Source organism: Pelecanus crispus, chromosome 12, assembly GCF_030463565.1.
Source record: "Pelecanus crispus isolate bPelCri1 chromosome 12, bPelCri1.pri, whole genome shotgun sequence".
Taxonomy (NCBI): Eukaryota; Metazoa; Chordata; class Aves; order Pelecaniformes; family Pelecanidae; genus Pelecanus; species Pelecanus crispus.
This window is the reverse complement of record NC_134654.1, coordinates 28,739,850-28,762,253: the sequence shown is the minus strand read 5'-3', so window position 1 is coordinate 28,762,253 and position 22,404 is coordinate 28,739,850. Positions and strand designations below refer to the sequence as shown.

At 55.7% G+C, this 22,404-nt stretch overlaps 2 protein-coding genes across 2 annotated transcripts; both read left to right on the top strand.

Annotated features, from left to right (window-relative positions):
* Positions 1-611: 611 nt before the first annotated feature.
* On the top strand, positions 612-13,392 carry CCDC40 (coiled-coil domain 40 molecular ruler complex subunit). The gene is made up of 19 exons (XM_075719869.1): positions 612-710; positions 1,422-1,553; positions 1,919-2,090; positions 2,244-2,422; positions 2,949-3,032; positions 3,121-3,340; positions 4,195-4,352; positions 5,188-5,310; positions 5,684-5,805; positions 6,550-6,793; positions 6,902-7,084; positions 8,389-8,634; positions 9,405-9,618; positions 10,136-10,305; positions 10,429-10,520; positions 11,115-11,235; positions 11,885-12,073; positions 12,337-12,495; positions 13,131-13,392. The coding sequence occupies exons 1-19, from the start codon at positions 612-614 to the stop codon at positions 13,374-13,376; spliced, it is 3,153 nt and encodes a 1,050-aa protein (XP_075575984.1). The 3' UTR covers positions 13,377-13,392.
* Positions 13,393-14,339: 947 nt separating this feature from the next.
* GAA (alpha glucosidase) lies at positions 14,340-21,622 on the top strand. Its single transcript, XM_075720169.1, has 19 exons — positions 14,340-14,711; positions 15,454-15,599; positions 15,971-16,136; positions 16,544-16,640; positions 16,725-16,844; positions 17,003-17,121; positions 17,262-17,393; positions 17,525-17,635; positions 17,826-17,939; positions 18,056-18,140; positions 18,259-18,376; positions 18,772-18,905; positions 19,039-19,190; positions 19,430-19,578; positions 19,674-19,815; positions 19,992-20,090; positions 20,294-20,458; positions 20,948-21,100; positions 21,563-21,622. Exons 1-19 carry the CDS (start codon positions 14,340-14,342, stop codon positions 21,620-21,622), a joined length of 2,634 nt encoding a protein of 877 aa, XP_075576284.1.
* Positions 21,623-22,404: the final 782 nt, after the last annotated feature.

Sequence of the window (22,404 nt, the reverse complement as noted above, 5' to 3'; positions counted from 1 at the left end):
CGCTGAGGGAGCGCGGCCCGAGGTGGTGCGGCCCCAGCGCCCCCCCCCCTCACGGACCGAGGTGGTGCGGCCCGAGGCGCCCCCCCCTCCCCCCCGCGGGCTGAGGTGGTGCGGCCCGCAGCGCTCACGTGACCGGGTGTTGACGCGTTGCCTGGCAACGGGGCGATGGCGCGGCCGGCGGCGGGTGAGTGCGGGGTCTGCGGCCCGGTACGGCGGCCCGGCTCCGCCCGGCTTGGCCCCGCGGCCCGGTACGGCGGCCCGGCTCCGCCCGGCTTGGCCCCGCGGCCCGGTACCGCGGCCCGGCACCGCCCTGCTTGGCCCCGCCGCCTGGTACCGCCCGGCCCAGTACCGCGGCCTGTCCCCGCGGCCTGGCAGCGCCCGGCCTGTCCCCGCGGCCCGGTACCGCGGCCCGGCACCGCCCGGCTTGGCCCCGCGGCCCCGTAGCGCCCGGCTGGGCACCGCTCGGCCCGGTACCGGCCGGCCTCCCCGGGCCTGTGCGCGCCTGTGCCCGGCGGAGGGGCGGCCTGCGGGCGGCGGGCCCCGGGGAGCCGGGCGCTGGGCGGGGGCTGACTCCCTCTCCCCGCTTGCAGGCGGGGGCCGGCCCCAGCAGCATGGAGGAGGCTCCCGGTGCCGCAGCAGAGGGATCCGGGATGGAATTCGGCTCCGCTGAGCGGGATGTAATCAGAGTTCCGTCGCATCTTGCTATGGAGGTGATTTCCTTTGAAGCGTTCACAGGGCAGCATGTTCCCATGCGTTCCTCACAGAGCAATGTCTTCATGCAAGCAGTTTCAATGGGAAGTAAACAAGCGCGCAATTATTGCAGTCTTGCCCTGCATAGTAAAAAAAGCCATGAGAATGTAAATTTAGTTACTGTCCTGTGTGTCAGCAGCATCTTGAAGTCGGTGCTTCTCACTCGGTTCTTAGGTAGCGCGTTTCTGCTGTAGATGCTTTAAAAAGGAAGTTATCCACACTTCATAGGTGCACATACTCGGGCTCTTTTTTTGAGGTTTGTTGGTGATAAGGTTTTTTTTCTTCCATTGGTACTGCACAGTATTTGAATTTGGCAAACGATGATACGGAATTAAACAGTGCCTCTCTAAAAGGAAAGAAGAGAATAATTTGGCTACACATAGTGCAAGCTGGAAGACTTTAATAAAGCCCTAAGGGCATTTTTTTTTTTAATAGGTGTGAGCTAGAAACATATGTGAAATTAAAAGTGGTGTGTAGAATTTTCGTCAGCGTCTTTACTACCTTAATGCTAGCTGGATGGCTGTTTTTGCAAATGAGATTAAACTTTGAAATTAAACTTCCGTACCCTGTGACAAAAAGCAGTTGTGACAATGCTGTGGCGTTAACATTAAACAAAGTGCACAGCCCGTTACAACGCTGCTATTCTGCTGTTTGCCTGTGTTGCATGCTAGGCAGTAGAGGCAGAGAACGGGAACGACAATGAAGAGGAAGAGTCTGTGCCTCTGGAGGACCAAGAAGAGACGTTTCCCCCAGCAGAAAGAGGAGTCTGTGGAGCGACAGAGCTGCCCGTTGGTTCTGCAGAAGTGAGGCACTACAATAATATATATACTCTTATTCACTGAATGCATGACCAGTATTTGTAACTTCAAATTCTCTTGTTTTATTGCTAAAACCACAAAACCAATCAGAACTGGAACAGAGAGAAGCTAATTGGTCAAGCACAAAGTATACAAAAACTCTGATAAAACTGGAGAGGTTCCTTTGTTGTGCTATCTATGTCTAAAGGTTTTTTTTCATCCGGAGTGACGCAGCTTTGCTGATTTTAGAACAAGGCCCTCTTGTTGATTCTTTGTCTGTGGTGTTCATGACTCATGATGACAAAAATAGGCACATTTTTAGGGGAAAATAGATTGAAAAGCTGTTTCAGGTGATGGATTTTATGTTTCAGGAAAAATCTCCTGAGACTTTCTCGGATGACGTGGAATTAGACAGTTGTCCTCCTGAATTGGGTGACATGGAGCAGCCGATAGCAGACAGAGGAAACCATTCCCCTACGTCTTCCGGAGCTCCTCTGCAGGCACCTGCGTTGCCAGTGGAGTTGAACAGCTGCACAGAGTCAGGTATCGTTCAGTTCCTTATTAACGGTACGATACTCGATACCTTCTGTCAAGCATGGTTTCTAGTTTTCTCCCTTTCTGATCATTGTTAACCCAGCTGGAGGCATAATACTATGAAATTTAAGTCTTTTTCTTTTTTAGGGGGCTGGGGTCCAGGTAACATTGGAGAAGCCATTTCTCTCTATTCAGAGCCTGCCTTTGAGCAATCTGGTCAGCTTACTAGTGAGCACGGTGACCAAGGATGGGAAAAGGAACACCAGCAGCATGGAGCTGAGGAAAATGAAATAAGCAGAAAAAGTGAAGAAACAGAGCTGGTTGTCTTGGATCCAGAACATGTGAGAAGTCCTCAAATCTTGACATTCTTCTTTGCAGACTTGATATTTTTGTTTGTATAAAAATACCTTTGTGTGAGGTAAATTGTAAGCAGTGGCTTAGCTGTATGCTAAAGCTACATGTTTAAAAATAGCTTTTGTAAAAGTAGTAACTCCTGAATGTGTCTACTCCCTCAATATTAACGCCGAAGTTGCAGGTTCGGGAGTGACCAATGTAGCGGGGCAAATCTGATACTCTTCAGTACTCCTGCAAGAGAAGTACTTGCAGTAAGAGTGGATGGATCCTCAGATGTAGCTCTTCCTATATGTTTCTGACTTTCAAATATTCTCAGTAGTCACTTTCTGATGTCAACAAATACCCACTATATCACTCTTCTCACTTGTTACAGTGAGTGTAGCTCAAATAAGAATGCGAGTGTCTATGGCAGAAAATATGATGTTTTATTTAATAGTGGGAGTGGCAGTAAGGTTTCTTCATAATTTATTTACACAAGAATGTTAAAGTTACAAACATCATACTTCTTTACAGCCTCTGATGAGAAGATTCCAGGCTGCCCTGAAGAATTACCTTACTAAGCAGATGGAAAAAGTGAACCTAGAGCTTCAGGAACTGGTATACGGCATTCTTTCTTTGCCTTCCCACAGCAGCCTGTCCCTGCCCAAGCTGAAGCGAGATAGCTGATTTCCTCTTGCGTTTGCAGAGGACAGCAGCGAAGAAGGGCAAAGTACAGAGAGAAGAGCTCGGGGTGATTCTTTACGGAGCGCAGCAGCAGCTGGCCCATCTGCAGATGGAACTGGAGAAGAGCCGTGACCGCCGTTCTCAGACGGCCGCGGCGCGTCAGCAGCTGGAAGAGGAACTGGAGGGCCTCAGGCTTACTCACAAGAAAATGTGTCAGAACACAGATGATGAACGCAAGAAAGGTGACTGAGGCAGTCCTTGCAATATTTCCTAATTCTAGTACTATGTGGGGAAATGAATTTGAATATAAGTCAAGCATTGGATTGAAAAATACAGTAAAATTAATCAGGAATAATGCACTCATTGAAAAGTTTCACAGATATTCCTGGTTGCCATATAATTTCTATTGTTTCTAAGACCACGTTGCTACGCTGTACTCGTAAGAAGGTCTTTAGGGCTAAAACATAAACTGTTCCTGGCAGGTAGGCTGTTCTGTGACTTAGCAGGAGGGAAACTCCCATCTCTCTGTTACATTTGCCTGTGTCTCGGTAAGGGTGTGATGAGATTGCAAAGGTTGTAGGGCGTTAGGGGCACCCAGGAGTATGAGAGCACCATCCAAGTGGCAGCCCATTCCAGCCAAAGAAAGGGACTCGACTCATTCTTTTTGTGTTGCAGGATAGAAAACAGTAAAACAATTGCAATGGCAAGGATAGCTAAGCATTAAAATAAATTGCCCAGAAAGTTTTTGCAGGTTATTGAAAAAATTAGAGAAGCATTCCACAAACTGAGAAAGCGACAGTTCTGGTTTGGGGCAGAGGAGTGGTTTCACAGCCTCCTGAGGCCCCTTCTTTGATTTCCTGGGATTCTGTGTGCTGGGAATCAAGGAATCACTTACCAAGATTTTTAGCTTTGCTTGTGGAGCTATACTGCAAACCTGATGCAAATTTCTCATTCTCGTTTCAGGGAGGGCTGATTTAGCTGGTATGTGTGCGGGTTTTGCTTTGGGTGCTTCTATATTTGTTTCCCTTTTATCTTTGTTTAAAGTGTGTCCTACAAACATACTTTTCTGTAAATATTTTTCCTCCTGCCTCCCCAGTTTCTGCTAAGCAGACCCAAGTTGAAAACCTGGCCTTGCATCTCTTCTACATGCAGAATATGGAGCAGGATATGCATCATAATATTTTACTAATGAAACACTCAACAAAGAAGGCTGAGGCAGAGAAGGCCCAGGCTGAGGTGGAAAAGAAAAAACAGGTATCAAGTAAAACTGTCTTCTTTAAAATAAATACAGATGACAGTGGTGAGTCTGGGAGGACTTGCTGCCTCGTCAGAAGGAAGGCTATAGTGATTGAGTCACGGAAGATGTGTGGGGATTTTTTTCCCAAATAATTGAAAAAAACCCCACAGGCTTTTCTAAAAATGAGAAGAATCCCCACCACCAAGGTGGTGCCATGTACTGCCCATAGGTTTTTGACAAGCCTTATAATAGTAAATCGCTCTTCACTCAAGCAAAGGGGGTGTGGGGGCAGAAAGATATTTAGTGAAGAAGTATCCTGTGTTCAAGTGTAGAGAATTATTCGGAGTCACGATGAGTTTCACAATGAAAAGTGAACTTTGAAAATGAACGGAGCCGGCTGGTGTGCTGGAGCTCCCTCTGCTGCCTTCTGCTTGCAGCAGGACAGAGACTGACTATTATTAATGCAGAATTGCATGCAAACAGTTGAAATCAAATGGATTTAGATGTTTTTTTAACAAAGAATTGTAAAACATAAAGTATTAAGATTCCCAGATTCCCAGGTGGCACAATATAATCCATGCTGACAGGAATGAATCCTGCTTCAGATCTGAAGTATCAATTTACTACTGCAAGTGGAATAATAAAAAAGATCAGCAAAGGAGGTCTTGTTCTCTTGAAAGTTATCACATTCATGAGTCATTTGTATAGGAATGGAAAAGTTTCAGTACGAATCAAATCTAACCCAGTTGCCAATTTAATCCCTTTTCTAGCCTAGGTTATTCTTGTAGAATATAGTTGGTTAAGACTGAGATTCTATTGCTCATCCTGAACTGTTTGGCTCTGACTCTTTAGGATCTTCTAGTAGACCGCTTAACAAGAAAAGCCTACGAACTACAAGAACAGATTGCTCTGTTTGAAGCTCAACTTGTGGCCCAGGCAGAGGACACAAAAGCAACTCGGCAAGCAGTAAATGAGGTAGGAGGGTGTTTTTTTCACTTCTGGTTAATATTTCCCCTCTGGAAGGACTGACTGCTTTGGCTCATCCTCACGTGGTATGTATAATCTAGGCCAGAGTTACTTGGTTTGTTCCTGTTTGCAGGAATGAAGACTTCCCCCCACCCCGCCCCGAAGAATTGCCTGTAAATCACTTCCTCCCCCACCTCCGCAGGTTTTTTTTCTTGCAGACCTATGCTTTGTGGTCTGGTGTGGCAATAAACCAGACACATATTAGTTGAAGCTGTTCCTGCCCATCGTATTATGAACAGAAGAAAAACACTGCATTGTAACATGAATTTAGTTTTTCAGCACAGTATAGATTTATCCTGTCTACCGACTCTCTCTTCCCTAGGCTTGTATGGAGGTACAGGCTATTAACATGGAGAAAAAGCGATTGATGAACCACTGGAATAGCAGCTTGGCTGGAATGAAGCAAAGGGATGAGGCCTATATTGCCACACAAGAGTTGCTGAGGTATGGGATCTGAAAACAGTCCCAGGAGAGACAGACCTCAAAGAATTTGGACAGGAGGGATTCTAAAAGGGGCAGTATGTCTTCTGTCAAGTTTATTACTGTATGTGCAGGATATTTCAGACAGAACAAGTTTGCTGCTCTAAAGCACATAATAAGGTTAAAGGATAAGAAGTACAGTTCTTTGTTACTATTTTCCTTATCCAAAACGCAACTCTTCCTTGAAATGTGTGGGGTTTTAAAACTGTTTAGAGTTTTTCCATTCATATTTTCTTCCTTTAAAAGGGTTCCTTTGCCTTTGCAACATCTCTCAAGCCAAAGAGCTAGACAGCAAGAAGGATTTATCTATCACTTTCAGTTAGGATTTTCTGATGCTTCTAGAAATCTTCAGGACAATCTTCCTATTATTGCCAAAAGAAGTGTTTATTTGGTTGGGAGTCTTAAAACTTGACGGATTCTCTGAGAGCATACAATATGCTTTTATATGGTGGCATCCTGGTAAGAATGGGAAGGTGAGGACAGGACTGAAAGAAGGAATTAATTTTCCTACGTACATTCCCTTTTAAATCTTAATGTCTCCATCTGTCTTCTGATGACTCTGCACTGTCACAGCAGACTAGCCTTTATAAAGATCTTCCTTCTTGGTCAGTTGTTGCTGCAACAGCGTGTTTGAAAAGAGGAATTTGTAGATGACTGTTCAGCACACGAATCAATCCCTCTGATTTGCCATCCTCTCTGCCTCTCTAGCAAGTACAGACATGACCTCAAGTCCCTAGAAATGGACATCCATGGCTGTAGAAAGTCAATCAGGAAGGAGGAGGAGAAGAATGAGTTGCTTGTCACCATCCTGAGCCGTTCACAGAACGATGCCAACACGACGAAGAAACTGATTGCCCAGTGCCTTTCAAGGCAGGAGGCCTTGAAGGTTGAATCTGGCACCTACACTCGCGTTCTCCGTGAGACAGAGCAGGTCCTCAACAGGACCAAGATGGTGAGAAGAGTTACTTGGAAGAAGAATCCTTTTGAATCGGACACAGGTATTTAATCCCCTTCCCCAAACAGTTGTAGTGATCCTGTCTCTGTCTTCCCTGCTTTTTAGGATCAAGCTGCTCGTCTGAATGAGTTGCTGTCCATCAGTAAGGATATAGAGAAAGGGACTGATGCCAAAGAGCAGATGGAGAATGAAATCATGGCAAAGCTTCAGGACCAGATGATGTCCAGCAAAGCCACAAAGCACTTCTCACAGCTGGCTGCAAAACTTCACAGGAGAAAAACAGATCTGGTGTGGTATCTCCTCTGTTTGGGAGGGCACGGGAAGGAAACAGCCTAGAGCGGTGTTTCTCAAGTGTGTTTTGTCAGTGTCTTCATTTTGTTTTTCATGTCTGCAATTGAAGCTCTGCTGGGTTTGCAAATTCAATTTAGTTCTTGAAGTGATCTTATTGCAGGATTCTTGTGTATGCGAGAGAGTTTGGCCAACAAGCCCTGACACATAACATACTATTCTTTCTTTGCTTAAAGAATGGGGCAGAATGGTGAATCCTGGGAGTGTTTACTATAAACTGGTTCAAGTTCTTAGGTGTTGCAGGAAGACGGTGGATATGTGCTACTTCTATACTCCACATTCAACTAACTTGTATCTCTATACTGCATTGTGGAATGTGATACCGGCATACTCTCGGTTTCCAAATAAGGATTACAGTTCAAGGAACAGTCAAACCAGACCCACAGTTTTTCAAAGTTGCTCTCTTTGGGAGTGTGTAACTGGTACAGATAGAAAAACTAGAAGATTCAGCATAGTATTTACCATATGGAGTTGTGTGGGCTGGCACTAACACAACGCGCTCACACCTCTGTATTTCCATGGGTTACTTCAGCCTGCCCCTGTGTTTTTTAAATCAGGTGCATGTCTTAAGTAACTGGAAGACTTCCAGGGTTGGCTTTCATTGAGAGAAAGGCCCCTCCACCCCTCTTTCTGACAGATACACAAACAGGTGGATACTCTGCGTTGACTCCTATTAGCGTCTGCGTTGCACAGTAGAATATAACGCAGAGACTACGGACTTGGAAAAGACCAAATTGCAACCTCTCGCAGTGTGGTCCAGGCTGTGCAGAAGTAGCAGACAGGCTCTTGAAAGTTACCTGGCTGCATTCACACTGCACTCAAACAAAAGGCATACCCACGCTTTCTGGCTAGCGCAGTTGTTAGGCGAGGGATGCGTTTGTCAGGCATGGCGGAGGAGGTACAATATGGTAACGTCCTACTGCTGTTAGCCAGGTAACTAGAGGCGTCCGGGCAGGGAAGATAATTGCGGAAGTGATGAGCGTGGTCTCTTAAAGGGTTTTGGGATGTTTAGGCTCCTTAATGCTTTTCAACAGCCTTATGGCAGAGGTAAATATTGCTATCTCCTGTCAATAGATGGAGAAACAGAAGTACGGAGAGGGTAAGTAGCTCGCTTACAGCTTGTAGCACAGACCTGGGAGTAGAATCTAAATCCCCCAATTCCTGTGCTTTGATAAGTGGGTGTTACAAATCAATGAGTTGCTCTTGGTGACAGTAATTTGTTTTCTATCTATTGATATTCCTAGGAGCTGCATTTTTCCAAGGTTGAGAATGATATGGCCCAGGTTATTCTGAATGCAACTCATACCAACTGCAGGCTGACAATTCTCCAAAAAACACTTTGTGAGCTGGACAAGGAAATAAAAAATATCCATGATCTGATCAGCTGCAGGGAAAGTGAGATTGCAAAGTGCAGCCTCCTGACTGAGAACAAGCAGGGGGTCATCAGCCAGTACAACAAGAGGTTGGAGATGATTCTTTCTCAGCAGGGGGTATGTACATTTACATTTCAATCCCAAACTTGATTTTGTTCTTTGTGGTGACCACAGATGCCCTTGATAAATGTAACTGCGTAAGTGCTGGATAGTTAAAACTTTCAGGCATTGGTATTGTGATTTGAAAGCTGCACTAGTTAATGTACATGTTTACATTTGTCAAACAGTTCTTAACGCATGTGAAGAGGAGCTGGCCGTTAGGGAATTGTGAAATGAGGGTGTACCTAAGCAGAGATTTCTGCAGGGAGTTGTCTACACCTGATAAAAATGTCGAATGGCATAAATACTCTGGGAGTAAATAGGATCTCATTATAAAATCTGCAAAGACTGATGAGGGGAGAATGGAACAGGCAGAGTGACTTAAGTCGCTTGATGGTTGTCCTCGTTCCGATGATACCCGGGTCTGTCCATAGCACTGTGAGCTGTAAGACCTTTATGGATACCGATGCAAAAATGATTACTGTGGCATGCGCTTCGTCAACTTTTGAATGTCCAGATGTACCTGTTGTAAGAGCTTAGGCGGCCTTCTCGCCGCAGAGTCTGAGAACCTTTTGGGCTTCTGTTGCATTTATTCCGGTGAGGCCAGGAATTATTAGTCCCATCCAACTTGTGGGAAATGGAGGCAGAAAGTAACTAACTGACAAAATAACAGTATACTTGAGTATTTAGTAGGCATCTCAGCAGTTGGGCTGGCCTTCTGCAATGGTGCTATAAAAAGTGCTCCAGCAAATTCTGCCTGATTAATCTCAAACCTTGCCTTCATACAGGGGCAAGAATTAGGACCATTGGAAATTGAGATCAACAAGCTGACCAAGCAGATCGAAGAATATAATTCTGAGGTGATGACACTACAGAAGTACTGGCTCAATCTGCAGAAAGAGCTGGTGAAGTTAACACACGAGCGGGAGGAACAAATAGCCTCCTTGGATATGTTAAAGAAACAGATCACAATAATGCAGCAGAAGAAAATACGCACTGAAAGTAAGTCATTCCCTAGTTCGTTCTCAAAACGTTCATCCATGAATGGACAAAAAAAGGGAGCGAAGGCTTACAGACGGGTAATGCTAGACCTTCACCAAAGAAGGCCCTCGGTGCTCCTACATATGTGTGAGCAATAATGCAAAGAGCCAGGCACCTTCTGCTGTTTTGCGTGTCGTTATTTCCTATAACGATCGAGCCTGCTGTCTTAACTGACCCAGTCGAACCCTAAGTGACCATGTCACGTGTTACACTCAAATAAAGTTTGCAAGTAGTTGGTAGGTAAGTGTCCCCACCCATGATAGCACTTTCCTTGGCCAAAACCAACTCTTTTCCACAGTAGTCTCCTCCAAAACCTTATTTGATTTTTGGGGTTGATGAAAAAGGTTTTGGCTGGGTATGTGGGACACAGGTGGCTCTGCATGCAGTGTTGTCTGGTCTAATAGCAGTTTGTCACACCTTGCCTGCATTCAACCCAGTGCTCCTGGGAATTTTCAGACTTTCTTCCGTTTGCCTGTAGATGAAATTCAGCAGGAAACAAAAGAACAGAAAGACATCGAACGTCATATGAGGAACATGTCAAATGACTTGATAAAGTTGAATGTGTTGATCAACAAGAACAACAACAGCTTCGAGGAGCTGCAGTATGGCAACATTATCACGGAGAACGAGTTTGTACGCTCTCTCAAGGTACGGAAGCTTGACGTCTTATTTCCAGGTCTCAACCTCCCATGCAGATCAGAGGCAAATAGTGATCCTGTAAATCTTTCTCAGTCTGACAATGTCATATTGGTTTATGCTTCTCAACTCTAGGCAGCAGAAAAAGAGTCAGTTGAGATGCAGGAGAAGCACAGTCAATTGACTGAAGAGAAGGAAAGACTCCTAAACAGCCTGGTGGAAGCAGAGTAGGTACCAGAGAGATTCTTGCTTTGTGCATCAGTCTTTGAACTTTTGTATAAGTGTCCATGTTACCTTTCTTCTCCAGTCATCAAATTGAACCAGCACCAGCAAATGGGCTTCTGTCCTTGGGGAAGATGAAAGGAGTTTAATGAGTTTTTGAAACGCAGAAACTGAAAGGTGCTTTAGCCATCTGTGGAACCAGCAAGAGCTGAGAGGACGTTGGCTGTAACAATTCCAGCATGCTTGTGCTGGATGTTGCCAAGATCTGTACGGGAAGACTCTGCATGCAATCTCCTCTGCCAGTAACTCAGAGCAAGGGTGCTGCACTGGGCAATTAATTGGGGTCCATCATCCCCCTGTCAGCCTGGGCTTGCTTGTTTTTACAGTCATCATGCCCTTTTCTGAATTGTGGAGCTTCCTGTCTGATTTCACGCTGCTCTGTTGCTGCCCTTTTATATATCCCGTATGCAAATTCTTAGTTTCTTGCCAAACTATTCAGCTCTGTGTTCTGAATCGATCTCGGGAGCATGCTGCCACTGACGCAGCCCACTCCTCTCTGTTGTTTACAAACGCGCTGCTTTCCCTTTCTGTCATTGAAGGCATCAAATCATGTTATGGGAGAAAAAGATCCAGCTGACAAAAGAGATGCGTGCAGCGGTGGATTCTGAGACCGGACAAGGCGAAATCCAAGCCATGAGAACAGAGATTCACAGGATGCAAGTAAGCCACTGTGAAAGAGGACTGAGGAGGGGAAGCCGCACACAATGTATTCGGCTTTGGAGTTGCTGAAACTTAAGGCAGGAGATGAGAAACAGGCTGGAGAAGCAGCATCCTCAAGGCCATTGCAGTACTGGAAATCTTACCACCCTGCAGCTAGATGGAATTAAATACATCCAGCGTGCGTGCACTTTATGCGTTCCTTGTGCATGCTATGTAATAGGCTGCAGCAGAATCTAGATATACCTGAGAAATCTATTTAAAATGTAATGTGTCTGCCACCTTATTCTGTGACCCCAATTTATAAATGGTGATTACTAAATACTGCATCGTCTTAATCACTGGTTAGGGAAGTCTTCTGGCAAAGCAACTCTTTCCTTTCATTCTCAGGATGCTTCTGCTCTTCTGCTTTTGCTATTGCTAAGGAGTTCCAGTGAAACATTTTGAAGGTTAGACAAGTTGATAATCCAACCCTCTGCCTTCCAGATCTACACAGGGCAAACTAGGTTTGGATTTAGAGCAAATTTGGCTTGCCAAGTCTCGTGTGTATCTGGTTTACGTTCAGGGGGTGTGCCACACAGAAGACTTCAGTTAGGTGCCATTCGTAACCGTTTGTTATTTTCAGCCTATTTTGTATCTTGACAAATGGCAGGTCCGCTACGGCCGGCTGATGAAGCAGCAGGAGAAGATGATTTGTGATATGGAGGCATCTGTTTCTCGTAGAGAGGCGATAGCGATTCGTGGAGAGGGTCAGAACAAAGCAGATAAGAAACGTATCACCAAGAGCGACTTGCACCGCAAGAACCAGGAGCTGAGAAAGAAGATCAGCGAAACCCAGAAGGTGAGCACGTAAAGCAGGGCCGCAAGCGTTCATGCAGCCTGTGTTTGCCTTGTGGTGAGCACCCATGCGCACTTGCACAGACACACGGGGTGTCAGGACACGGACCCTGCACAGGTGCAGCACCACGCAGGGGCAGGCTTTGGAAACTCATTAAAACAAAAAATAAAAGGAGGGGGGGGAGGGGGGGAAGAGTTCTGGGAAGATGGCTGGGAATGCAGGTGAGCTAAAGAACCAGAACCATTTCCTTCTCTTCCATTTACTAGAACGCTCAAGACTGCAACAAAACCATCCTGGAGCTGGAGAGCGCCCAAGCGTCCCTTAGTGCCACCTTCTCGGAAAAGCAGCAAGAACTGCGCGGGCTGCAGGCTGAGTCCGATGGCCTCCATTCAGAAGCAGAATGTCTTCGGAACAAGAAACGCTGGGTGAGCGCATCCACTGCCTCGCGGCAGGCGAGCCAAATCGAACCTGCTGCTCCCTTCTGTTGCCAGCTGCCTGGCTCTTGGTCTCGCCGCCATCCTGAACTGGGCGCGCTTGGCGTGTCATTTTAGCAAGACCTTAAGTTAACCGAGCACATTTTGAGGGCTCATAGTGGTCCTGAGTTGATGCTGCAGTTGCACCCTTAGCGAGGCAGCATTCCCCTGGAACCGCCAGCCTGAAGGACATGGTTTGTGTCTTGAAAATACCTAGTGGCAGCTTCGTCAGCGCTCGCTGGCTACTCATAAGCGCGTTACAAGTTTGAGAGCCAGCTCAAGGTCTTGAATGACCTCCTATAATGTTTTTAAGTTGGTGAAACTCTGTCCTGGCAAGGGTTGCCTTGTATGCACGGGTATTTCTCTGACTTAGAGTTCTGTGATGTGACTGTACCTCTACAGCACTCGGAATGGGGCTGCTGTTTGCCCGTTATAACGGGGACTTCATAGCAGTACCCTTCTCAAGAAGCCCTTCTCTTTCAAAATACGATGGTTTCAGTACCTGTGACACGAATCACGTCATTTTCTTAGTTCTTTCCTGTGTGCAAGTCTGCTGTCAAAGCAATTCCCGTTCTTGCTTTTCTCAGAACCTTTTGGAGATTGTGGCCTACCAGACACGCCAGAAGCACCTGCAGGCGCTGAAGGAAGGGAAGTACGCTCCCCTGTGCCGCACCGAACAAGCCTGGAGAACCGAGCAGCAGAAACTGCAGGACCGGCTCCGTACCATTAACGCCATTGTCCAGCAGATCCAGCGGGAATATCCTGGGCACCAAAGGGCTCTCCAGTGGCTCAGTCAGTGCTTGGAATCCAGGCTGGGCTCGCAGGAAGGCTGACGGAGACACGGACACGGTGCATCTAACTGTCTGCTCTCGTTCTTCCGGAGGCTGTGGGCTTTGTAGATGAATAAAGACAGAACCAAACGTGTATGGCGCGATATTTATTAAATATGTGGCATCACAGCTTTTTCTTTTTTGTTTGTTTGTTTCTTTTTACGTTTCCCCGTTGCCACCTGTCGTGGTTCAGCCCCAGGCAGCGCTCAGCACCACACAGCCGCTTGCTCACTCCCCCTGCCCTGGTGGGATGGGGGAGAGAATTGGAGGAGTAAGAGTGAGAAACACTCCTGGGGTGAGATAAGAACAGTTTAATAATGGAAATAAAGTAAAATAGTAATGATAATAATAACAATAAAATAATAATAACAATATACCAAGCAAGTGATGCCCAATGCAATTGCTCCCCACCTGCCGACCGATGCCCAGCCAGTTCCCAGCAGCGATCGCTGCTCCCCGGCCAACCCCCCCAGTTTCCATACTGCCCATGACGCCGTATGGTATGGAACGGCCCTTGGGGCAGTTGGGGTCAGCTCTCCTGGCTGTGCCCCCTCCCAGCTCCTTGTGCCCCTGGCAGAGCGTGGGAAGCTGAAAAGTCCTTGACTGGCATAAGCAGCGCTGAGCAACAACTCAAACATCGGTGTGTTATCAACATTCTTCTCCTACTAAACCCAAACCACAGCACTGTGCCTGCTGCTGGGAAGAAAATGAACTCTGTCCCAGCCGGAACCGGGACACCGCCACAGCCAGCTTCATCGCTCTCCCTGGCCCCGCTGCCCCGGCCTGGCCCCGGCGCTTCGGGAGCCGCTTCCCGGCCGGCGCGGCCGCGCTCGCCGCTCTCCCAGCGCCCTTCCCGGTGTTGCTCGGGCGGCGGCGGCGGCGGCGGGGCCCGGGCGGGGGGGGCGTGCCCGGAGTGACGCGGAGCGGGGCCGCCGCGCCTGCTGGGAGCCCGGGCCGGCGGGGGCCATGGCGGGGCTGCCGGGGCTGCCGGGGCTGCTGGCGCTGCTGGCGCTGCTGGGCTCCGCCGCGGGCAGCGCCGGGGCCGCCGGCTGCGAGGTGCCCCCGGGCGGCCGCTTCGACTGCGGCCCCGAGCGGCTGCTGCCGCGGGCGGGCTGCGAGGCGCGGGGCTGCTGCTACGCCGACCCCGGCCCCGGCCCCGGCCCGCCGTGGTGCTTCTTCCCCCGCGGCTACCGCAGCTACCGGGCGGAGAACCTGACGGTCACGGCCAGCGGCTACAGCGCCCGGCTCCGCCGCGTCGCCGCCAGCTTCCTGCCCGGGGACGTGGGCAGCCTGCGGCTGGACGTGGCCATGGAGACCCCCGCCCGTCTGCGCCTCACGGTGGGCACCGGTACCGGTCCCGGCTCCCCGGGCCCCCGGTCCTGGCACCGGCTCCCCGGCTCCCCCGCCCCGGTCCCCCAGCCCCCGGCCCCCCGGTCCTGGCACCGGCTCCCCGGCTCCCCCCTCCCCGGCTCCCCGGCACCGGTCCCGGTCCCCCGGTCCTGGCACCGGCTCCCCCGCCCCGGTCCCCCAGCCCCCTGTCCTGGTATCGGCTCCCCCGCTCCAGCCCCGGTCCCGGCTCCCCGGTCCCCCGGTCCTGGCACCGGCTCCCCCGCCCCGGTCCCCCAGCCCCCTGTCCTGGTATCGGCTCCCCGGCTCCCCCGCTCCAGCCCCGGTCCCAGCTCCCCCGGCCCCATCTCCCCGGCCCCGGTCCCCCAGCCCCCGGCCCCGAATCCCCTGCCCTGGATCCCCGGCCCCGGTCCTGGTATCGGCTCCCCAGCTCCCCAGCTCCCCTGCCCCGACCCCAGTCCCAACTCCCCCGCCCCGGCTCCCCAGCCCTGGTCCCCCAGCCCCCGGTCCTGGCACCGGCTCCCCTGCCCCAGCCCCGGCCCCCTCCCCGGCTCCCTGCCCCGGCCCCCTGCCCCAGTCCCGTCCCCGGCTCCCCAGCCCCCTGCCCCGGCCCCCCTGCCCTGGTCCCTTGGCCCCCACCCCAGCTCCCCAGCCCTGGTCCCCCGGCTCCCCGGCTCCAGCTCCTCGGTCCCGGCCCCCCGGCCCCGGCCGACCCTCCTCTCCGCCCCCGCAGCTGCGGGACCCTGCCCGGCAGCGCTACGAGGTGCCCCTGGCCACGCCGCGGGTGAGCGGCCGAGCCGCGTCCCCGCTCTACGGCCTGCAGATCAACCAGGATCCCTTCGGCCTCGTCGTCTACCGGCAGCACGGCGGGCAGGTCCTGTAAGTGCCCGTCCTGCCCCGAGCAGGGTGAAGGCTCCCCTCGCCTTCCCGAAGGGATTCGGTCTGGAAGCGGGACCTGACAGCAGCAGTGCACGGGCCGGGAGCAGGGATGTGGCAGGGGATGCTGGTGACGGCAGCGGGGTGGCAGCCAGCGGCTGCGGGGGCTTTGCTTTCACCCCCTCTGCGGTTCGGTGGCTGAGAAGGGAAGCGGGAATGGCAGAGCTCAGCCGAAACTTGGTTTTGTTTCACGTGGCAACGAGCATCCCTGTCCCTCCCCAGAGCTGATGGTGCTCCAGCTCCGTGCCTCCCTCCTCCCCGGCTGCCGGGCGCCGCCGGGGCCGTTTGCCGGAGCCTCCCTTTCCCTCCGGCAGGCTGAACACCACCGTCGCGCCCCTCTTCTTCGCAGACCAGTTCCTGCAGATCTCCACCTCCTTGCCCTCCCATTTCATTTCTGGGCTGGGGGAGCACCTGACGCCGCTGGTCCTCGACACGGCGTGGACCAGGGTCACCCTCTGGAATCGGGACATGGCGCCCAAGGTATGGAGCGGGGCTGGGGGAAGGGGAGACGGCTCGCCTGCGCTTGCAGGGGTGGCCCCACGGCCTCTGGCCGGGGCTGGGGAAAGGCGTCCGTGCCGGTTGAGCTCTGCAACCTGGCCTCAGCCCCGGGCAAGCCCATGGGACCGTCGTCCCCAGGTCAGGCTTTGTCCCCCCTGGGGCTCCGCTCTGCGCTGCTCAGGAGCTGCTTTCCCCCCGCCACCGATCCAGGGCTCTTGCTTGCGGCAGAGCTCTGCTGACTGGGGCGGTGTTTGGGGCTGCGAGCCCTGGGTTTGCCCCCTGAGCCGTGACGGTGCCTCTGGCCGGAGGCGAGGGCCAGGTGGGTGGGTGGGTGCTGCACCGGGGTCTCCGGCGGAGCCTCGCCGGCACCGCGCTGTGCTCTGCTCCAGCCCCGGGTCAACCTCTACGGCTCCCACCCTTTCTACCTGGGGATGGAGGACGACGGTTCGGCCCACGGCGTCTTTCTGCTGAACAGCAACGCGATGGGTGAGTCCCGCGGAGGTGCTGGGCGTGGGCTTGGCCCCCCGTCCCCATCCTCAGCTTGTTCCTCCGGCGCTCGTGCTTCCCCAGATGTGCTCCTGCAGCCCAGCCCGGCCCTGACCTGGCGCACGACGGGCGGGATCCTGGACTTCTACGTCTTCCTGGGCCCCGACCCCAAGAGCGTGGTGCGGCAGTACCTGGACGTCGTCGGTAGGGCCGAGCTGCGGGTGGGGGGCACGGGCGCTCCCGGGATGGCTTTGCCGGGATGCTGTGAGCTGTGTGGCGTGGCGGAGCGGGGCTGCGGGGGAGTGCGATGCTGGGGCCGTCCCTGTGCCTGCCTGGCCAGCACCCACCCTCCTGGCTTCCAGGGTACCCCTTCATGCCCCCGTACTGGGGCCTGGGCTTCCACCTCTGCCGCTGGGGCTACTCCTCCACCGCCATCACCCGGCAGGTCGTGGCCAACATGACGGCAGCCCGCTTCCCCCTGGTAGGTCTCGGCTGCTCCCTGGGAGCCTCTGCCCGAAAGCGGCCGTGGGGGGGTGATGGGGAGCCCCGGTGGGGCGGGGGTCCCGCGGTGGCATGCGGGGGTCCCTGCTCCTCCCTGAGCACCGGTGCCGCCGTCCACAGGACGTGCAGTGGAACGACCTGGATTACATGGACGCCAAGAGGGATTTCACCTTCAACAAGAAAAGCTTTGAGGACTACCCGGAGATGGTGCGGGACTTCCACCGCCGCGGCCTGAGGTACATCATGATCGTGGTGAGTGACACTCCCCGCTGCACCGGGGTTTCCGGCTGCCCCCAAGGGTGGAGACGGAGCTTCCGAGGAGGAGGGAGGGGGAGGCCGTTCCCTGCCCTCGCTGGTGAAGCCCCGGCTTTGTGCCCTGCCAGGATCCCGGGATCAGCAGCTCGGGGCCCCCCGGCACCTACAAGCCCTACGATGAGGGACTGAAGCGAGGGGTGTTCATCCGAAACGCCACGGGGCAGCCCCTGATCGGGAAGGTGCGTGTGAGGAGCAGCCCCGGTCCCCGCGGGAGGGGGCTGGAGCGGGGCCGTGGGAGCGGGACCCCGAGAGCCGGATGGGAACGCCCGGGGAATGGCCGTGGTGCAAAGTGGGGTGGCACGCGGGGGCTGTGGGGTGCAGCGCGTTGGGGACAGCGGGGCTTCGCCTGTTGCTGCCTCCCTCCCGCAGGTCTGGCCGGGCCCGACAGCCTTCCCGGATTTCACCAACCCAGAGACTCACGAGTGGTGGCACGACATGGTGAAGGACTTCCACGACCAAGTGCCCTTCGATGGCATGTGGATTGTGAGTGGCCCTGGCAGAGCTGCCGGCTGCGGCTCCCCTGCTCCTGCCCTGCGCCTCTGCTGGGCCCTGGTGCGGCAGCGACGGTGTCCATTCCCCGCCCACCCTTCCCTCCCCAGGACATGAACGAGCCGTCGAACTTCGTGGAGGGCTCCCAGGATGGCTGCCCCAACAACAGCCTGGAGCAGCCGCCCTACGTGCCAGGTACGGGGAGCGGGTACCAGCCTCTGCCCAGGGCTGCGGGGAGCCCCGGCAGGAGCCCGGGGGCTGCTCCGGTGCCGGCCGAGCGGGCTCCGAGCTTGCCCCCACCTCTCCCGTGCAGGTGTGTTCGGGGGACGCCTCCAAGCCGGCACCATCTGTGCCTCCAGCCAGCAGTACCTGTCCTCCCACTACAACCTGCACAGCCTGTACGGGCTGACCGAGGCCATCGCCTCCCACGAGTAAGCCTGTTGTGCCGCAGCTCCTGCTATCCCGGAGGATGCGCGTCCCAGGGGAGGGACCCCTCCCCACGCTGCAGCGGGGGCAGTTTGGGCATGGGGGGCATTCGGTGGGTGGGCAAGGGTTTGATTTATAATCCAGCGCGCTGCCTGCCGCTGCCAGCCCGGCACTGGAGGGGGCTGGGAGCAGCCCCCCGAGCTGGAGCTGGTGCAGTGCGGCCGTGCTGGCTCCTGGCCTGGGGGATTGTGTCCTGAGCACTGTCCCATGTCACCTGCCCCGAGGGCGAGGTGGCCCCGGGCATCTGCCCCGGCTCTGTGCTGCTGCCGGGAGCCGCTGGAGCGGGGCTGAGCCCCTTCCCCAGCTGGGTGGTGCTGAGCTGGCCCTGCCCTGCCCGCAGCGCGCTGCTGAGGGTCCGGGGCAAGCGCCCCTTCGTCATCTCCCGCTCCACGTTCGCTGGGCATGGGCGCTATGCGGGGCACTGGACAGGGGACGTCGGCAGTGACTGGGAGCAGCTGTATTACTCCATACCAGGTAGGCTGTGGGGCGCTGGGGCTGTGACCGCCCCCGCTTCCCCCCCGTGCCTCCCCCGCAGCCGCCGGCTTCTCTGTGGGCTCCGTGCCTGAGGCACCGCGGAGCCCCGATGCCCTCTGCACCCCCTCCGCAGAGGTGCTGCTCTTCAACCTCTTTGGGGTGCCGCTGGTGGGTGCCGACATCTGCGGCTTCGCGGGCGACACGTCCGAGGAGCTGTGCGTGCGCTGGACCCAGCTGGGCGCCTTCTACCCCTTCATGAGGAACCACAACGACCACGGCGCCCGGGTGAGCACCGGGAGGCCTCACCCCGCCGGGCAGCGGGCAGGGGGGCGGCTGGGTGGACGGGGCAGGGGTGGGTGCTCTGGGGCTGCCCTGCCTGCGGGGCAGGCGGCTGGTGCAGCTGCGGGGCTGCGTGCCGCCGGTGCCGGGCTCACACCGGGGGGAGTTCATCCCGTGTCCCCGGAAAGCGCCCACTGTTCCTTTCCGTGGGGTCCAAGCATCCCCCTTTGGCTTCTCCCCTGCAGCCGCAGGAGCCGTACGCCTTCAGCCCGGTCGCCCAGGCCGCCATGAGGAACGCCCTCCACCTCCGCTACTCCCTCCTGCCCTTCCTCTACACCCTCTTCCACCGGGCTCACTCCGCCGGAGAGACGGTGGCACGGCCCCTCTTCCTCGAGTGAGTGCCGCCGGGTGCCGGTCCCCGCCGGGCTCAGTGCGGGGTGGGTGCAGGGTCTCCCTGATGCTGCACTGCCCCTCCCCATCCTTCCCCAGATTCCCCAAGGACCCCAACACCTGGGCCGTGGACCGCCAGCTCATGTGGGGCGGGGGGCTGCTCGTCACGCCCGTGCTGGAGGCAGGAAAGACCAAAGTCAGCGGCTACTTCCCGGCGGGGACTTGGTACAGCCTCGCCGGGGTGCGTACTCCCCCGCCGCGCCGCGGGGCTTTCGGACGGCTGCGCGGGGGCTGTGTTGAGGACTGGCGCCTCACCTGCCTTCGCTCGTGGCTGTTCGAGGGCTGCGGCGCTGGGCTGGGACCCCCTTGGCTCGCTGTGCCCTACGCCTGCTCTTTCCTCTTTTTGTTGTTGTTTAGGACTCCACCATCCACAGCAAAGGGCAGTGGATCCTCTTGCAGGCTCCCCTGGACACCATCAACGTCCATGTCCGCGCAGGGCACATCTTGCCCCTGCAGGTAAGCCCCCTCCGCGCCGCGGTGACGCCGCGGTGACCTGTCTGGCCAGCCCCTGCCCGCGCGCGGGGCAGGGCGGAGGGCCGCAACGCGGTCACCGGCAGACTGGAACGGTGCTGGATGAGCCGTCAGCCCGCGGTGCTCAGCCGGGGCTGGGGGAAAGTGGCTGCGGCAGCGCTCGAGCTGTGCCTGATCCTGCGCCCCAGGAGCCTGCGTTCAGCACTGCTGAGTCCCGCAAGAAGGGGATGGCCTTGGTCGTGGCGCTGACGCCGGACGGCTTTGCCAGGGGAGACCTGTTCTGGGACGACGGGGAGAGCTGGCAGACCTTTGAGAAGGGGGACTACACTGAGATCCTCTTCCTGGCCACGCAGGTGAGCGAGGAGGGGGCTGCTGGCGGGGGCATCCGGGCACGGGCGTTCGCTGCCACGCGCAGGTCCCGGTGCCCCTGGGGCACACCCGGTCACGGGCAGCACCGTGCCCTGGTGCAGCCAAGCTGTGTTGTGCCGAAATTGCCAGTGAGCCGCAGCGGGTGCTCAGCGTGGGCTACAGCACTGTGAGGTGGGGGGGTCCCGTGGGCACTGTGCCCCCCCAGGAGCCCATTAGGAGGGGGACAGGCTGTGCCGGGGAGTTGGCTGCTCTCTTCTTGCACCCGCGGCACTGCGCAGCAGCGGATGCTCTCCAGTCCTGGCCCTCTGATAGACGCCTTGACCACTCTCCAGTGACGGTGGAGCGCCTGTGCCCCGGGGCTCCGTGCCCTGCAGATGGGCAGCGCGTCGGGCAGGGCACGTCGAGAAGCCCTGGGTGCGTGGGGGGTGGCTGGGCCCCGGCAGCGCGGGGTGACGGCCCCCCTGTCCCCGCAGGGCGCCGTGCTCAGCCAGCTCCTGCGGGCGAGCGCCCACCTCAATGGGGTCCTGCTGGAGGCCGTGACCGTGCTGGGCGTCACCAGCCCTCCCCGGCAAGTCCTGGCCAACGGTGCCCTCGTCGGCGACTTCTCCTACCGCAGCGACACCCAGGTGAGTGCTCGTCCCCACCGTGGGAGGGGGCAGCGGCGGGGGGGAGCTGCCGGCCAGCAGCTGGGAAGGGACCCGGGGCTCAGCCTCAGGTTTGACCCGAGCGATGGCACCGGACTCACTTTGTTGGCACCAAGGAGCGTAAAGGGCTGCCCAGCATGGGCTGGGTCGCTGCCCTGGGCTGGGGCAGGATTAGGCCGTGCAAGGGGGGCAAGGACGGGGAGATGGAGGATGGAAGGGATGCGTGGTGATGGGGCTGGAGCTCTGCGAGGAGCAGTGGCACGGCTCTGCTCATGGGGCTGTCTGCCATGGGCACCCTTCCCGGGGGTCTCCGGGATGGGGGCCATGCCGGGCTGCATCTCTGCGTGCAGCCCAGGGCGGCAGGACACCCCACTCAGCTCCGACACCCTCTGGGCTCCGTCCCGGCTGCTTCTCACCGTGCTGACCCTTCCTTCTCTTCCCCAGGTGCTGAGAGTCCCCGTGTCGCTGCCCATGTGGGAGCAGTTTGTGATCTCTTGGTCCTGAGCCTGTGCCGGCCCCGCGCTGCTCGGTGGGGAGAGGCGACGCTGCTCCCTCCGGCTCTGGGGCCGAATCTGTCCCGTCCTTTGTAAAACCAGAGCTGCTGCTGCTCTGCTCACGCAGCGCGGCTCGGAGGTGTGTGTGCTGGACTTGTATCGGGGGGGAGCTTGCACAGCCCCTGGAGATAGGGAAACACTCATCCCCTCCAAAATGGGGGAAAAAAATGTCCAAGTGCCTTGTGAGACAGCAAACCTGTTGACATGCGGACGCGGTAACCTGTTGAGGGACTGTGGGGAGTGTCCGGGCTGTGATTTTGGGGAGGGGGATCCACGCGGGGGGGTGAGGGAGCAGTGCTGTGAATAAAGTTGCTGTTTGCTGGGAGCAGCCCCAGGCCATGGCCGTGCCCCTTTCTGCCGGCACCTGTCCTGAAAGTGCTGCTGAGCCCTGGCTCAGCCCTGTCCCCGCAGCTGGGACCCCCCAGCTCCATCCCTGCCTGGGAGCCTCCAGCGGGACCACCTGTGCCCCTTGCTGGCTTCACCCCATCTCCCAGCGCGCTGGGGGATCCCCGGCTGCTCCCGCAGCCCCCAGCCGTGCCGTGGAGCCCCTTGGCCCGTCTGTCCTGCCGGCTCCGAGCCTGGGGACTGCTGCCCTCGGGGGGCTGCCAGCCCCAGCCCCCGCCGCGCCGCTCTGGTCGAGCCTCTGCCGCGCGGGGAGGGAGCAGACGCCATCACCCCACGCCTCAGGGACTCTGGGCACTTTGTATATTTTGTTAAATTAAACCGTACCCC

Bases quoted from the DNA above. Each gene is read 5' to 3' on its own strand.
- GAA (XM_075720169.1), top strand. From the start codon at position 14,340: ATGGCGGGGCTGCCGGGGCTGCCGGGGCTGCTGGCGCTGCTGGCGCTG. The intron at 17,394-17,524 runs GTGAGTGACACT...GTGCCCTGCCAG, and splicing joins TGAGGTACATCATGATCGTG to GATCCCGGGATCAGCAGCTC. The intron at 18,141-18,258 runs GTACGGGGAGCG...TCTCCCGTGCAG, and splicing joins GCAGCCGCCCTACGTGCCAG to GTGTGTTCGGGGGACGCCTC.
- CCDC40 (XM_075719869.1), top strand. From the start codon at position 612: ATGGAGGAGGCTCCCGGTGCCGCAGCAGAGGGATCCGGGATGGAATTC. The intron at 3,033-3,120 runs GTATACGGCATT...TTGCGTTTGCAG, and splicing joins ACCTAGAGCTTCAGGAACTG to AGGACAGCAGCGAAGAAGGG. The intron at 8,635-9,404 runs GTATGTACATTT...GCCTTCATACAG, and splicing joins TGATTCTTTCTCAGCAGGGG to GGGCAAGAATTAGGACCATT.